Genomic DNA, 15,815 nt, shown 5'->3' with positions numbered 1-15,815 from the left:
AGCCAGAGAATCCCTTACACGTGGATTTTGGGAAGGGTTTGCTCCTTAATACTGATTAATTCATCCTGCAGTGCTGCTGGGTGCTGGGCAGAGGGAACCAGGTGGAGCAGGGCTTGGCATCCCATAACCCATCCCCCAAATGTCCCCTGTCCCCACTGGAACTGGGGCTTTGCCAGGTGCTGCTGTGCCAGCACAGCAGACCCCAAGCCCCTTCTTCTGAGGTACAGAGTTTGGCTGGGATCCCCTTGTTGTGAGCTGGCAGCAGCCTTCACTGTGCTGATCCACGCCACGGCCAGCTGCCAGGATGATCCCCCCATTTTCCCATAGACATATCTCAAGTATTTCTAAAGAGCTTTTATTTTCCAATCATTTCTCTTTCCCCCCTGGAAGTAGCAGGGATTTTGCTCTGAAGCACTCTGCAGCCAAGGCACGACCCCAAAACCTCCTCATGCTGTGCTGGGCACTGCATCCAGCCACAATAACCCCCTGCCCAACGCTTCCATTGCCCCCAGCTCCCCACACCGTGATTTCCCCCCACTCCAGACCAGAGTATCTGATGCGAGTTGTTTTATTTCCTTGTGCTGTGCCACAGGCAGGCAGCACAGTGCAGTGCTTGGCTCTGAGGGTGCAGGAAGGGAGCACCCCCCTGTGCTTGTTTGGGTGTTTTTTTTGGGATGAATCATGGCCTCACAGGATGCTGAGCCTGGTATTATTAACTCCAACAGCTCCTCGGCAGCGGGTTTCATAATGAAGGTTTTATTCCAACAAGCTTGGGGCAAACCCATCTCTCCTGGTGGATGAGGCGTTGCAGTGGGGAGCGCTGGTGGTGGTCCAGGCACCCCTCGGCTGCTCTGGCTCCCTGGGAGTCGCTGCAGAATGTGGCTGCTGGTCACGGTGTCCCTGGGTGGCTGAATTAGAGGTCACCAGCTCCCCCCCCACATGCTCACCTGCTTCAATCCATAACAAAGCCATGGTGGGTTTAACCCTCACACCAAACCTGGGGACCCCCATCCACAGGGGTCATGGAGCAGCAAGTGGGGACAGGTCAGGGGGAGCGTGCAGCCCCCCAGTGACCCCGGAATGAGTGGATATTCCTGCCTCGATACCTGGCTGGTGGGGTGGGAGGCACTGGGGTCAGTGGTCCTGCTGGCCAGCGGTGGTCCCCGTGCCCCTGGGGCTGTCAGACACCTGTACCTGCATCTTCTTGGGCAGCAGCTCCTCGCAGGGAGGCGGCAGCGGCCGCTTCAGCCCCTTGGTGGAGGATGCCAATGTGTCTTCTCCCACCTCATGCCGGGGCTCGGGGGGCTGGTATCCCGCCTGGTTGGGATCCAGGGGGTCCCGGGAGAGCAGGATGCAGATGGAGGGGACGTTCTTGTGGACAGTCAGGTTCTGTGCGGGACCGTCGGGCGGCGGGTCCTGGTTCTCCCAGACCTCCAGCACGGTTTTGTAGCGTACCTTGGTGACCTGGTGGAGCCCTCCCAGCTTGCGCTTCATGATCTCCACGCAGGTGATGGTCTTGGTGACCGCCCTGCCGCAGCCGCTGAACACGATCTGCCGCCTGCCCTTCAGCTCCATCTGGGCCATGGCGAAGTTCATCAGGTTCCTGATCTTGCTGCCCTCCTTCACCTTCATCTCCACCACGTCCGGGGGCAGGTCTGGGAAGGGTAACGGCATCTCCTCCTCCGAGGTCCTCACCTTTCGGAAGTTCTCCATCCTGGACTGGGCAAGGGGCTTGGCTCTCCCTCCTTCGGCAGCCATGCTTCACCTCTTCCCGGTGGATCCACACAGGCTCCTAGCCCCCCGCAACCATAGCAGGGCTGACCTCGCTGCCCTCCAGCCCAGCCCTGCGTGCTGCAACCACCAGCCCCTTCTCCTCGGCTCTCCGGGGGCTGGCAGTGGGCTCGGTGGCAGTGCCAGAGGCTGTCTCCTGTGGGAGACAGGGCTGCAGGGTCCCCTGGGTGCTCCCAGTTGCTCCCAGCAGGGATAACAGCTGGCTCCAGCTCTCGGTGATGCTTGGGCTCCTCCGCTCCCACTGCAGCACTCGCTTCTGCTGCTCTTTGCTTCATTCTGGACTTCAGCAGCCCCCAGAGCTGTTCTGTGTAATTAGCAGATCCTCCCCTTCTCCCTCCCCTTCCTCCCCTCCTCCTCCTCCTCCCCTGCTCAGCCGCCCATCCCAGCACCCAGCTCCTGCCTTCATCCCTGCCAGGCAAAGGGGAGGGCAGGGAGCCCAGGACTCTGTCCCGGAACAGAGAAGGGAAGGAGGGGAGGGTGGAAGGCAGAGGGAGAAGCTCACTCTTGCCTTCATAATGTTCCCAAAGTCCTGCCCCCTTAAAGAGAACCTGGTCCCTTCTCTCGGCGCTCGCTCCTCTCAAGGACACCCTCTGCTAACCGCAAATGTCACCCTGCCTGCCTGCCCTGCAGCATTCCCAGAGGGATGCGGAATCCCAGCCACGCTGTGCCCAGGGATGGCACAAAGATGCAGCAGGTACTTCGGGAAGTACTTTAGAGTCTGAGCTCGACCCTTTTTAGCCATGAGAGAAGCCACTGGAACACACAGCCAGGAGAAAGCCTTGGCAGATGGCATCACAGGCGAGCGTGCATCGAGTGTGCCAGGGCTCTGCTCCCCCCAGCACCCCGCAGCCTCAGCCCCGGCTCTGCCGGCAGGAAAACCTCTCAAATCCCAAAGCTCCGGGGAGCAGATGCCGTGGCAGAGCTGGTTTTCACGGGCAATTTCTCTCCCTCTCCCTTGCCCCTCCTCCTTCCCCATCCCTCTCCCCGCTGCTCTCCCAGTCCCTGTCCCTCATTCACCTCCCAATGTGGAGCTGCCCACTGTGGGCTCACCATTACATGCACTGGCAACAAATCCCAGAAAATCCCTGTTGCAGGCCAGGAGATGTCCCCTTCCTGCCCCCAATCCCTTCCCAGAGCAGAGGAGACGTCCCTGCCCCAGGCTGGCCCTCTGCCCGCCCCTGTCACCTGCCTGTCCCCTCCCGCCCCGCTGGCCGGGGGATCATTGCACAGTGGAAAGACATGTGAGTATTGACTTGCAGTCAAATCTTATCGGCCTCTGGAGGCCCCTGGATTGGTTTCACTCCTAGCAGGGCTTGAAAAAAAAAAAATCCCGTGTCCATGGAGGTGAAGGCAGGATGTGGCTGTCACCTCCTGTCTAGGGAGGTTCCCACATCCCTGTGGCCCCCAAAGCAGCTTTTTGTGGATACCACTGCCTAAATGGGGTGGATTTTGGACACCCCCTGATCCAAACACTGGATTGGGGTATGGGTGGGTCTGTGGAATGGGATGGGATGGGATGGGATGGGGTCCTCCATCCACAAGCAGTGTGCTGGAACAGCCCTGTAGATGCAGATCATTGTTTCCCAATCCATCTAACCCTCCCTGAGGCTCCTTGGGCACAGAGAGGGAAACTGAGGCAGGGCAGGCAATGGTCCCAGGCTCACCCCCAGCACCAGATCCAGGCTTTGAGCAATGCCAAGTCCCTTCTGGTGCTCTGCAGTAGTGAGCAAACCTATTCCCTGTGCTTCCACTGTGGATCCCTCACTGGTATGAGACAAAACAATGGCATTTCTCCATCTTTCCATTTGACAACAATTCATGGAATCCGTGCAGAAGGCACTTGGTTCCTTCCTTGGGCAGGCAGGGATGAATTAAACCCCACAGGGAAATTCCTGCCTTCAAAATGTGCTAAACCCCTGAGGAAATAATGGGGAAGGATTTTAGTGACTGAGAAATCCCTCAGGATCGTTACCCAGGTAGCCTGGGAGCATTATGTGGACATGGAGGGCTGACAGCGCCAGGGCTCTGGGCAAGCCACATGAATCCCTGGTGCTGCCTGAACCATCCAGCCCTTCTTTCCTGGCCCAGAATCAGCTCCTGCCTCCCGTGGCCCATTTTCCATGGCATCATGGCGCTTCCCCACCATTAGATGATGGAAGCAGCAGCAGCTTCTCCCCCCTCCATCTCTAATTGCTGCTTAATGAACTCTGCCTATCACAGCCTCCAAAATGGAGGCGAGAGAGGTGCAATCACAGAAAGGCTTCCAGAGGCTGCATTCCCCTCAAGGCCAAGGCTGTGCTGGGAGCAGGGAGGGCATTAATGACAGGGGCTTATTTTCCCTCTGCAGCACTTAAAATGTAAATGAAATTCATTATTAGCAACTCCGTTGCTAATTACCATCTGAAGCTATTCATTAGCCTGTCAGCTTATTTGTTGGAGGACAACAGAGTGGATGGAGTAACCAAGCCAAGGAAAAGCTGAAATGAGCTCAGTGGGGTGGGAGAGGAAAAGCAGGGATGGGGGGACAAAGGCACAGACAGCTCCAGCCACAGGGAGTCAGGGAAACAAAAGCTGGAAAAGAGAATGGGGAGTCCTTTAAAATTGAGAAGAAGCAAATGGGAAAGGCAGGAGGGATGAAAAAATAAGAGTAAAGGAATTACACACTGAGTATTGTCCGTCTGTCCTTCTTGAGCAGCCACTCTGGTTACAGTGGGACCCACACCCAGGGAGTGGCTTCTGCTTCCCCTTTCCCATTACAGTTTCTCTCTGAGCATTCCAGTGCCAGAGGATTTCCATATCCCCGTGGGACCCTCTTGCCTGGTCCCAACCCTGCAGGAGGTGTGAGCTTGGAAGAGCTGCCTGGGAGAGCAGCCAAGAGGAGAGCTGGTGGTGGCAAGAATGGAAAGGTCTGCTGGACACAGCATGGAGCCCAGACAAACCTGGAAAAGTGGGAAAAAAACCCAGAAACATATTCCTAACAGAGATCAGAGCAGCTGGAGGGGAGCAGTAACCTGAGCCCCTGTCCTCCACCTGCCCTCTCCATATTTTCTTTCATGCAAGGTGGCCCTGCTTGGGAGCAGGACGGAAAGTGGGAGCATCCGATACAAGGAAAGTCTCGGTGCCCTCGCCCATCTCTGCGTCACATCGGCACGGCTCAGGTCTCAGCCTCTCATCACATTGCACTGGGCAGCGGGCTGATGCCAGGGTGGATTGTAACCCTGGCAAAAGGGGTGCAGAGGGACCTCCAGGATGCCACAGCTGCAGGGATCCCCTGTCCCCATCCCAGTCAGGGTCTGGAGCTGCTGCTTCCCAGGAGCAGCGCCCTGAGGATGCAGCTCAGGGTGCAGGGGCTGTGCCAAGATGCCAGAGGAACCCTTGGAGCATCCTGGGGTGGCACCAGCTCTCTGCTGAGTTCTTATCCCTACCGTAAGCAGAAAATTACAGAGCTCAAGATAATCCTCGTTTTGAATAGCCCGACAGTAAAAGAAAAGGGAAAAATCCCTTTCCTAAGACAAATCCCTTTGCAGAGCTCCAGCATGATAAGCAGAGGGATGCTGTAAGGACTCTGAGGGCATTAATAAACCTGAATGTTCCTCACCAACCCCACTTGGGACCCCAACCCCCCTGCCCATGGCCCAGGAGCTCTTTTTAAGCTCAGCCCAGGGGTCTCAGTTCTAGTCTCAGCTATGTCAGAACTGGCCTCTGGGTCAGCTGCAGCTGGTCTGGACTCCACTGACAGACTGACCCTAAACTGGACCTGTGGATTGATTTCCTTGTTTTTGAACCTGTTTTCTTGCTGGGAATTTGCTGCTTGATCCAGACTTTTCTTTGGCCCTGCCCTTCCTCCCCAGCCTGCCCTCCTTGGGGAGTGTGTGATGGGCAGGGAGGCTCTTCCCCCTGTTATCCCTTGGCTCTCCAAGCACTCCCTGTATTGATTCCTCAATATCCCTGAAAACCTGCAGGCACACAGGAATGTGGTAGTGTTGAGGGCAAGGATAAGCTCTGTACATGACCATTCCCAAAGCCTCAGCGGGATGGGAAGCTGCTGAGGCAGCAGAGATGCAGGTGGGCAGGAAATTCAGGTGAGAGAAAGCTTGGAGAGAAAGAAATAAGGGACAAGGATTCAGCCCCAAATCTCCAGTGTGCTCAGTGCCCACAGGCAGAGCCAGAGCAGCTCTCCAAGGCGCTGAGCATCCCAGTGCTTGGCAGGAGTGGGAATCCATGACCCCATCCCTGACCCCCCTTTCCTTCCCTGCTGCTGGGCAGGGCGTGGAGCTGGATGTGCAGGGGTTCCTGCTCTCTGAGGGGAGCAGCTCAGGGTCCGAGACCCAGAAAGGGCTCAGAGTGGACAGCTGGGCCCCCTGCTATGGGGTCATCTGTGGCACACTGTTTTTCCTGCTTCCCTCTACTTTACCATCTGTGAAGCAGGCATTTTCCCTGATTCTGCCAGGTTTCCTTCCTTGCATCCCCACAGCAACGCTGTTCCCCTGCCGAAGGGGTTTGGCCACCAGGGCTCACTGGTGTAAAGAGATTTTGCTGCTTCCTTGCCCAGCTGTTCTCATCTTCCCGTAGTGGGATGTTGTCCTTGCTGCCCCTTCGTGACCCTTGAGGCTGGACCCCGGGAAGGGAGGATGATTTAGTTGTCAAATAATGTAATTTTCACAACACTTCACTGATATTCTCACAAGCACTAAGGCAGGAGGTCCAAGTGGTGTGCACAGAACTTTGAGTGCTGACACTGAGAACAAGGGACACAGCCTTGTTCAGACATGGAGCTCTCAGGCTGATTTGGGATTTATATCCCTTTTAGGAGTTTTGAACCCTGTCTGTGAATCAGTCCAGTCCCTTCCCCTGCCCTCCACATCCCAATCTTGGCACCGCTGGCAAAAGCAATTAACATGTCCTCTGCCCTTCATGCAAGCAATTAATTACTGCTCCCAGAATGAAGCACATCAGGGTATGGACATGGAGTACCCCAAACTCGGCCCTGCTGGTGGGGACTTGCTGGTTTCCCATTGCCTCCTGGATAGAGGGAGTCTGTGTGCCCTGCCAGGAGCTGTCCCCAAGAGCCCCTGCCCTTCTGAGGGTGGTCTTCTACCCACATAGTGCTTGCCATGCCCTGGGTAGGCGTAGCTGCACCCAGAATTCCCCACAGAATCCCCATTTCTATAAAGCCCCCCAAGGTCCATAGAGCACTCCCAGCCCTATAGAGCACTCCCATTCCTGTAAAGCTCCCCAAGCCACATAGGGCACTCCCAGCTCCATGGAGCCCCCAGCCCTATAGAGCCCACAGCCCTATAAAAACCCCCAAGCTCCATAGAGCACTCCCAGTCCCATGGAGCCCCCAGCCCTACAAAGCCCACCAAGTCCCATAGAGCACTCCCATCCCCATGAAGTCCCCAGCCCTGTAAAATCCGCTAAGCACCATAGAGCACTCCCAGCTCCACAGAGCCTCCAGCCCTGTGGAGCCCCCCAAGCCCCATAGAGTATCCCAGCCCCATGGAGCCCCCCAAACTCCATAGAACACTCACAGCCCCATGGAGCCCCCAGCCCTATAAAGGTCTCCAAGCCCCATAGAGCACTCCCAGCCCCATGGAGCCCCCCAAACCCCAGAGAACACTCCAGCCCCATGGAGTCCCCAGCCCTATAAAAGGTCCCCAAACCCCATAGAGCACTCCCAGCCCCATGGAACCCCCCAAACTCCATAGAACACTCCAGCCCCATGGAGTCCCCAGCCTTATAAAAGGTCCCCAAACCCCATAGAGCACTCCCATCCCCATGGAGCCCCCCAAACCCCATAGAGCACTCCCATCCCCATGGAACCCCCAGTCCTATAGAGCCCCCCATAAAGGCCCCGCCCTCTACCATCGACCCCGCCCCTTCCCCTCGCCCCGCCCCTCCATCCGGCGGCATCAGGACCCTGGACAGCGGCGGGCGCTCTCGCGAGATCCCCGCGCCGCCCATAGCCCGGGTGGCGGCGGCGCCGCAGTCTCGCGAGAGCGCGGTCGCTGCGGCAGGAGCAGCACCGGGCGGGCGGGCGGCCGCCGCCACCCGCCGGGGACCGGAGGGGACGGGACGGGTCACGCCACGTGGTGAGTACCGGGTGTGTGAAGGGGGAAACGCCTCGGCCGGAGGGCGCTGGATGCTCCCCCCGAGGGCGCTGACTGCTCTTTGCACCGATCTCCCGCTCTGCGCCCCGCTTGCGGGGGGGGGATGCGCGGCGTGGGGACGGCCGCGGTGACCCTGCACACGCGTGGGTGCAGCGGGCACCGAGCGGGGGCCGGGCCGCCCTTCTCCCCGATCCAGGCCGCTGCTGGGAGGCTGCGCCGGCTTTGAGGTGGGGATGCGTGGGGCACGCAGCCCTTCACGCGTGGAAACGCACGGGCAGCGCTGCCGAGCCCTGCCTGCCCTCCCCGAACGCACCCCGCGCACCAGAGGGGTTTCTTCTCGGTGCCATCACCTCCGTGATCCCCCGTCCTTTTTCCATCCACTCCACCATATTGCTAATTTTGCAAAAAAACAAAAACCCCACCCGAATTTATCGCTGTCCCGGAGCCTTCGCCCCGCGGTGGCGCGGCTGCGGGGCCGGGGGCCCGGGCCGTGCGTCCCCGCTCCCGGCACACGTGGGCAGGGGCGGCCGGGCGGACGTCACCGCGCCCGAGGAGCTCGTATTTATAGCACTGGCGGGATGGAAGCATCCGGGGGCTGCCGGCGGATGTCGGGCACGGCGAGCCCTGGGGGGTGCGAAAAGACCCCAGGAGAGAGCCCCCCAAATCCCCCCGGGAGCCCCAGGCACCAGCCGCCGGGACCCCGTGTCCTGGGAAATGTGTTGGCCGCTGCCAGCTCTGCCTGGAGAGCTGGGAAAGGGCAAAACCTGCAGGCAGGTGGGGATACGCCATCTTCACGCTTCTCTTTAAAACCTCAGGTATTAATTTTTGGCTTTAATTCGCCGTAATTTTTACATCTGGCACAGAGCTGAGCATGGAATGGTCAGGGAAGGTCCTGGGATGCCGAGCTCCCCCCCTTTCCCACCTGCATGCTCTGGAATGAGGTGCCAAATGACATGAGTAATTGCTAAGCCAGGCACTCAAGTGACTCATTAGTGACAATCGCCACTGATTTATTTTTTTTTTTTCCAGCTGAATTCTCTGCTCTGATTTTCTGCTCCCTTTTTGGCCTTGTTTTTGGCTTGGGCTGGCAGAGATGGCAGCTACGAGGCAGCCAGGTAGTCAGTCCCCTGTGCTGGAATTCAGCAAAAAATAACAAGAATACATTTTTTTAAAGAATTATTTTGGGGCCAGGTCATGAACTTGAGGGTTTCAAACTGCCCACAACCACCTCCTTTCCCTGCTGCCCTACCTGGCCCTCTCCTGGATGTAGGTCAGTTGGGAGTGGGAGGCCCCACATCACTGGATCCTCTCGTAATCTTCTGCCTTAACTGGTGCATAAGCCTGAGCCAGAGGAGCCAGGATTTATCACACTGCCAGCCAGGTGCCAGCCTGGATGTGTGATAGTCCAGAGTGTCACAGAATTGAAGCCAACTGCTGTCCTTGAGTTGTTTGGGAACGAGGGGAAGGTGAAGGCTTTTGCAGGCGTCCCTGACCACTTCAATCAACCTTTTTTTCTCTCGTTCTCCTCCAGCTTTGCTGAAGCTCCCACGTTTTCCCAATATTTTTCCCAAGGAGCAGAGAGGCTGAGTGTGTGCCAGCATGGCAGGTATGGGGGGCTCTGGAGATCATCGTGGGCTCTACTGGCCAAAATGTCACCTTGTTAGTCACCAGTGGGGTGGTGGGTGTCCATGGCTGCAGGATCCATGAATCCACAGGTGTGGCCAGTGAGGGCTGAATTTGAACCTTTTGGGTGGGTTGGTGGTGGTTTCCATGGGAAATCCTTTACTCTTTTGTAGAAAACACCTGTGTATTTGTCAATTTTTGGGGTTGTTTAGGAAGCCTTTTGGTTTTTGTTCAGCTCTGGGCAGTGCCTGACAGCAGTGAAACTTTCCCTTGCAGAAAAGGTGAACAACTTCCCTCCCCTGCCCAAGTTCATCCCCCTGAAGCCATGTTTCTACCAGGACTTCGATGCCGAGATCCCGCCACAGCACCGGACCATGGCCAAGCGGCTTTACTACCTCTGGATGCGTGAGTGGCTGCGTGGGATTGGCTCCAGTGGGATTTGTTTGCCTCTCCAAAGGCTGCTCCTCTGGGAGCTGCCAGCTGAAAGGGCAGGGCAAGGTCAGGGGAAGCCCTTCTCCCCCTCCAGGCCTTGGTGTCTCCTGTAAAAACTCAGGAATGAGAGGTGGGCTGCAGCATCCCATGGATCCCAGCCCTTCCAGCCTCAAGGATGGAGCTGTGGAGCTGGCTCAGTGTCCCAGAGTCACTGGTGGTGCTGTTGACATCCTGCTGTAAGGAGGAGACGGCTCAGACTGGAGGGTTGGTGTGCCTGCTCCCCAAAACGTGGAGCTTGAGGCTTCCTGGAGCTTGCCTGTTCCTCTTGCATGCCTCTGTGTGCCGTGCTGTGCTAACAGAGCTGTCACCAGCTTCCAGCCCTTCCAACTATCCTGGATCTCTCTTCTTCACCAAATGTGGGCAGGGAACAGAGCCAGGGACAGGTCACACCCCAGCATAGGTGGAAAAGTGCACAACCCTCGACAAGCTGGCACCAGCGTTTCATTTCTTTCTAGAACTCAGTTCCCTTATCAGGCATTTCCTCTGAACTTTGGAAGCATCAGTGCTCAGGGAGTGCCCTGTGCTTTGGGGGCAGGTTAGGAAGAGCTGAGCCTACACCACAGAGGTTGTGTGTTCCTGCTTTGGGCATGGCACCAGGCTGGCATCCCTGGGACTGTGTCCCATCAGGGAGGTGACCCTGGGGTAGCTTCATCATGTCAGGATGGTTCACTTGTTTAAGGCATGGGAGGAAAAAAGCTGTGCTTCCCTGGGGAAGCTCTCTTGGGGGTGTTCAGTTCCCTCCCCATCCCAACCAGGATGTTCTTCCTCTTAATGTAACAGGGATTGGTCCTTGCTCCTCAGCACCAGCACCAGCTCTTAGAGCCAGCTGATGCCCTGTGGGTTTTGCCTCTGGAGCTCCTCTCTGGGTCATTTTCTCCCCACCAGCCCCTCAGACACCCAGCACAGAGTGGCTGGAAGGTCCCTTCGTGTCCTTTAGGGCAGCTGAGCTCCTTCCCTTGCCAGCTGCTGCTCTCAGGCAGGCGGCGGTGGGAGGGCTTTCGCTCTCGTCGAAATAATGAATCATTCTCCGAACCCGGAGGCGTCAGAATGCAGCTGAGCCTTCTCTGCTTTGTCCTGTGTCTGCTGAGCTGGGACTCATAGTCGGAGCCCTTGTGTGGCCTGATCCCAAGCAGGGGTGGGCGAGGGAAATGTGTCACCCCCTGAACCGGCGAGGCGGGGTCAGGAGTTCAGGATTTTGGCTCTCACTGGTGTTCCTCGCAAGCTCCTGCACAAGCTCCTTCAGCAAAGATGTACCTGGAGCAAGCAAAAAACTTCACCAGTTTTCTTCTGTTAGTGGAAATGTGTTCTGGCTCGATAGGAGCAACTCCTGTCAATCTTCAGAGCCCAGGAACTGCTTAGGGAATTACAACTCTGAGCGATACATTGATTTTCCTCCTGTTACACTCAGCTGTGGCCTGACCCCTTTCGGCCCAGCCAGCCCGGGAATGTGCTTCCAGCTTAATTTAAGGAAAGTCCAGCTAGGACAAGACTCTGAGGCCACGTCCCTGGGGTCGGGGTCCTTGGTGTCTCAGTGCCACCCTTGCGTCCGTGCTACTCTGCTCTGTGTGTGTGTGTGTTTGCAGTGAACAGCATCACCTTGGCGGTGAATCTCGTGGGCTGCCTCGCGTGGCTCATTGGAGGCGGCGGAGCTGTAAATTTTGGACTGGCAATTCTCTGGCTCATTCTCTTTACGCCCTGCTCCTATGTCTGCTGGTTTAGACCTATTTACAAAGCTTTCAAGTAAGTGGTCGCACCTGAGCCTGGCTTCTTTCTGCCTGGTTTTCCTTCCTAAATGGTCAGTGTTTAGCTTGGGGCATTGCCTGACTAACTGGGGGAATTCCTTTCTGTGCAGCCCTTTAGCTTTACTTTCTAACCTTCAAAAGCAGAGTGTTTGGGATTTCCTGGGGGCCAAACCTCCCCTCAGGTGATGTAAGGACACTTTCCTTGTGCCTCTGTGCAGCGGTGGGGGACAGTGGTGAGGATGCAGCTGGGGTGCCACTTTCCCTCTCATCCCTGAGGCATCTCTTATATTTTTCCACAAATCCTCGAGGTGTTTGTATGGATTACCCATGGTGCTGAGGTCAGTCCCTAAAGCTAGAAATAGGGGTGTGTTTATTCCCCATGTGGGGTGGTGTGAGCTGAGAGCTGTGTCCCAACATAGATGTCCTCAAGCCCAGCTGACTGAGCCATAGGGAGGGTCTGGTGCCCCATGGCTTTCCCAGGTGTCCCTTGACCACCTTCAGCCTCTTGTAGTTTCTCCTTTGCCTTTAATTTTGCTTTTCATCACCCTCCTGCTAAACCATGGCCAGGTCTGATTTGTCGGAGCATCTCCCTTCCCTTGGAGTGCAGCGGGGATGGAGGTGCAGGAGTGACTGAACCTTCTCTTGCAGGACAGACAGTTCCTTCAGCTTCATGGCCTTCTTCTTCACCTTCATGGCCCAGCTGGTGATCAGCATTATCCAGGCTGTGGGGATCCCTGGATGGGGGGTCTGGTAAGGAAAATGCTACTGTGTTGGGTACAAGGGTGGTCACTGTGGTGTTTTAGTATCCTTACTTGTTCTCTCCTTGGGGAAGATAGTTTGAGGAGCTGGGAGGGCTGCTGGCAGTTTGGGAGATCTGGTGAACGAACCAGTTGTTTCCATCTCCTTGCAGTGGCTGGATTGCAGCGATTTCCTTCTTTGGGACCAATGTGGGCTCAGCTGTGGTGATGCTGATCCCCACCGTGCTCTTCACAGCCATGGCAGTCTTCTCCTTCATTGCTCTCACCATGGTACGGCAGCAAAACCAGGGGTTCCGCGTGGCTTTGGGTGGCCCTCCTGCCACCGCGGGAGCTCCGTGCCGGCCGCAGGCGCTCAGCCCCTCTGGATTTTCCCTGCAGGTGCACAAGTTCTACCGGGGCAGCGGCGGGAGCTTCAGCAAAGCGCAGGAGGAGTGGACCACGGGGGCCTGGAAGAACCCCCACGTGCAGCAGGCGGCCCAGAGCGCGGCCATGGGGGCGGCGCAGGGCGCCATGATGCAGCACGAGACGCAGTACTCGGCCACCCCCAACTACACCTACTCCAACGAGATGTGAGCAGCAGCGGGACTCTGTCCTCGGGAGGAAGAGCTGGGGGGGAAAAAGGGAGGAGGAAGCCTGAGCCGAGTTTCTGCAGCTGTCTCAGAAAGTCAGAGTGTACCATAATGGTGGTTCTTTTCCCGTCTTTGTAACGAGATCCTTTGGGATTTTTTTCTTTCTTTCTTTTTTTTTTTTTTTTTGGTTGTTTTTCCTGTTTTTCTTGTCTTGAGCTCTTCTTTTCTCCTTTCTTTTTCATTCTGAAGAGGCCGTGAGTTGACCTGCAGGGCTCTTGTTGTGCGTGGTAGTCAGTGTCCGTTCACGTGTCTTCTTTTTCCCTGTGGAGTAGTGTACGGTGGTGGTTCTTTAATTACTGTGGTGATAAGTGTATGTTAGAACCTCATCAGCCAAAAGCCCCCCCATGCCCCCAAAAAGGGAAAGAGCAACCAGCACCCATCTTCCCTCTTGGAATAAGCCCCAAACCTTGGGTTTTTGACGTGTGTGAGTTTCCTCTTTCAGTTGGTAGTGTCCAGCCACTTGCCACTCTCTCAGCAAGGGCAAGCAATCCTGGGAATTCTCCTTTTTTCTTTTGCTTTTTAACTAGCAGGTGGCTGGCTGATTTAGGATTGAAAAAAAAAAAGACAAAAAAGGGAAAAAAATATAAGAAACCCTCAATCTTGCTGTTGATATGCTGGAAGCCAAGAGATTCCTAATCTACACCCTGGCTCAGGATCTACAACTTCTCTCAGTGTGTGGTGTTGTGAGTAGTTTACACTTCAGCGTGGAGGACCAGTGTGTGTGTGCACGTGTGTGTGTGTGTGTTGGGGAGCAAGGACAGGTTTTCCCTGTGGGATACAACCATCCCATTCCAGATTCTGCATCCTGAGTCTGTTTTTTTTTAAGGCTTCTGTTTTGAAAAGCAGCTGTAAAAGCGGCAGAGCATTCCTCAGAGGACATACGCTTGGGCAAGGCTGCGGGTCAAATCTTGCCACCCCATATCCCAGCACATCCAAGCAGTCTCCCTGCTCATGGAAATAGCCAGGCCAAGATTTGTCCCCGTTAGCTTTGGAGGTTTGTGCTAATTAAGTCTCTTAAGGAGACCTCCAGGCTGGAGGGAAGGACTTCTGCTCACTTGCGCTCCTGAAAAGCATGGTGAGGTGTGGCCCTGTGTTTTCCTGGTGCAGAAATCCCTGTCAGGCCCAAATCCCTACTCAATTTGGGGATGTTGAACATTAAATAATCATCCTGCACCCTAGCAGGAGGCAGCTGAGCTCAGACCAACACTTCTTGGGGAAGGTGACTGGCACACCCTGGAAAAGGTTATGAGTGGGAGCATAAATGGGATGGATGCTGCAGGGCAGGAGTAGGGAAAGCTACTTCTCTGAGATGCTTTTCAACTCTAAATGCACTTTAAATAAGCCAAATTTTTCTCCAAGTCCTCGAAAAGCAGCCCAAACAGAATCCAATGCAGCCCTTTGGCTCCAGTATCTCCTGCCTGGCACAGGGAAGGAGCTCAGTGTGCCACCAGCCAGGACTGTGCGAGTCCCCAGCCCCGTATCTGTCCCCTCCAGCCCTCCAGTGATGCTTGGATGTGACCCCCATCCCTGAGAATCACCCCAAAAAGGACCTTCTCTTCTCCAGCAAAGCACACCAAGACTAGTTTCCTTTTTAAGGGTGTCACTCCAGTCATTCTGCAATAGGCAGTTGTCTCTTGACCAGACTAAAATGCAGCTACTGATAAAATGCCTGTCTGTGTGTGTGTGTGTGTATATATTTATGTATAAAATGTCAGGAGAAAAGTAATCCTTTGCTAAGCCTATTATGTACTTAATCAGGTTTAAATATTGTGCAATCCATTTCTAGCTCGCCTAAAATTTACTCTGCCAAACCATGTGCTCTGTCATCTGTGTCTGAGAAATGATGGATTAAGTGACTTCACCTCTTGCATTGACAATAAGATGAATCAATAATAACTGTAACGAGCTGTAACTAACAGACATTGCTTCAGCACCTAACCCTCCTCTCCAATGTGTCTCCTGAGTGTGTGAGTGCTGAAATGTTGTTCCCGTGGCTCCAGCTAGGTGGGAAACTCGACCCCTTCTTCTCACCTTGGTTATTTGTAAGCTGTCCCTGCTCCAGGTGGGGCTGATATGGCTGTGATCAAAATGTGGTGCTCCTGAAGCCCACAGGGTGGGAGAGATGGGGTGTTCCTGCTGCTGGGCAAGAGGCCTCTCATAGAACACGCCTGGGCTTCTCCCGATGGGTCCCTGTGGCCTTCCACGTCCTGCAGTCAGCAGAGCACAGCTCTCTCTGCCTCTTGCTGTCCTTGCTGCTTGCTCATAGCCAGTAGCAGAGGGATGTCCAAATAACTGCTGCTTTTGAGCTGGACCTGCAAAGGGCTGGTCAGCACGGGCTGCCCCAGATCTGGCGTGCCCACATAAGCATGGAATGGTTTGGGTGGGAAGGGACCTTACAGCTCCTCCAGCAGGGACATTCCACTGTCCCAGGTTGCTCCAAGTCCCGTCCAGCCTGGCCCTGGGCACTGCCAGGGATCCAGGGGCAGCCACAGCTTCTCTGGAAAACCTGTGCCAGGGCACAATTCCTTCCCAGTATCCCACCTAAGCCTGCCCTCTGGCATGGGAAGCCATTCCCCCTCATCCTGTCTGTGCCTCAGACAATGAATACTCGGTCCTTTAATCCATTTTCCCATGCCAGCTCTGTGTGGCTGCCCTGAATCCCACAAGAAA

General features: G+C 55.7%; 2 protein-coding genes across 2 annotated transcripts; one reads left to right on the top strand and one right to left on the bottom strand.

Moving 5' to 3' along the window:
- Positions 1–557: 557 nt before the first annotated feature.
- Positions 558–2,063, bottom strand: RPP25 (ribonuclease P and MRP subunit p25). Its single transcript, XM_041418815.1, has one exon. The coding sequence runs from the start codon at positions 1,756–1,758 to the stop codon at positions 1,135–1,137; it is 624 nt and encodes a 207-aa protein (XP_041274749.1). The 5' UTR covers positions 1,759–2,063; the 3' UTR covers positions 558–1,134.
- A 5,701-nt stretch (positions 2,064–7,764) lies between these two features.
- SCAMP5 (secretory carrier membrane protein 5) lies at positions 7,765–15,083 on the top strand. Its single transcript, XM_041418605.1, has 7 exons — positions 7,765–7,883; positions 9,433–9,507; positions 9,801–9,929; positions 11,600–11,756; positions 12,407–12,508; positions 12,669–12,786; positions 12,895–15,083. The coding sequence occupies exons 2-7, from the start codon at positions 9,501–9,503 to the stop codon at positions 13,087–13,089; spliced, it is 708 nt and encodes a 235-aa protein (XP_041274539.1). The 5' UTR covers positions 7,765–7,883; positions 9,433–9,500; the 3' UTR covers positions 13,090–15,083.
- Positions 15,084–15,815: the final 732 nt, after the last annotated feature.

The sequence above is a fragment of the Onychostruthus taczanowskii genome, unplaced genomic scaffold, assembly GCF_017590055.1.
Source record: "Onychostruthus taczanowskii isolate IOZ18803 unplaced genomic scaffold, ASM1759005v1 scaffold6, whole genome shotgun sequence".
In the NCBI taxonomy this organism is placed as follows: domain Eukaryota; kingdom Metazoa; phylum Chordata; class Aves; order Passeriformes; family Passeridae; genus Onychostruthus; species Onychostruthus taczanowskii.
The sequence above is the reverse complement of the archived record's forward strand: the minus strand, read 5'-3'. Positions and strand labels throughout refer to the sequence as shown.

What these genes read in the sequence shown, in the direction of transcription:
- RPP25 (XM_041418815.1), bottom strand. Translation starts at nt 1,758, where the DNA reads ATGGCTGCCGAAGGAGGGAGAGCCAAGCCCCTTGCCCAGTCCAGGATG.
- SCAMP5 (XM_041418605.1), top strand. An exon ending in ATCCCTGGATGGGGGGTCTG is followed by an intron (nt 12,509 to 12,668) that starts GTAAGGAAAATG and finishes ATCTCCTTGCAG; the next exon opens with TGGCTGGATTGCAGCGATTT. An exon ending in CCTTCATTGCTCTCACCATG is followed by an intron (nt 12,787 to 12,894) that starts GTACGGCAGCAA and finishes TTTTCCCTGCAG; the next exon opens with GTGCACAAGTTCTACCGGGG.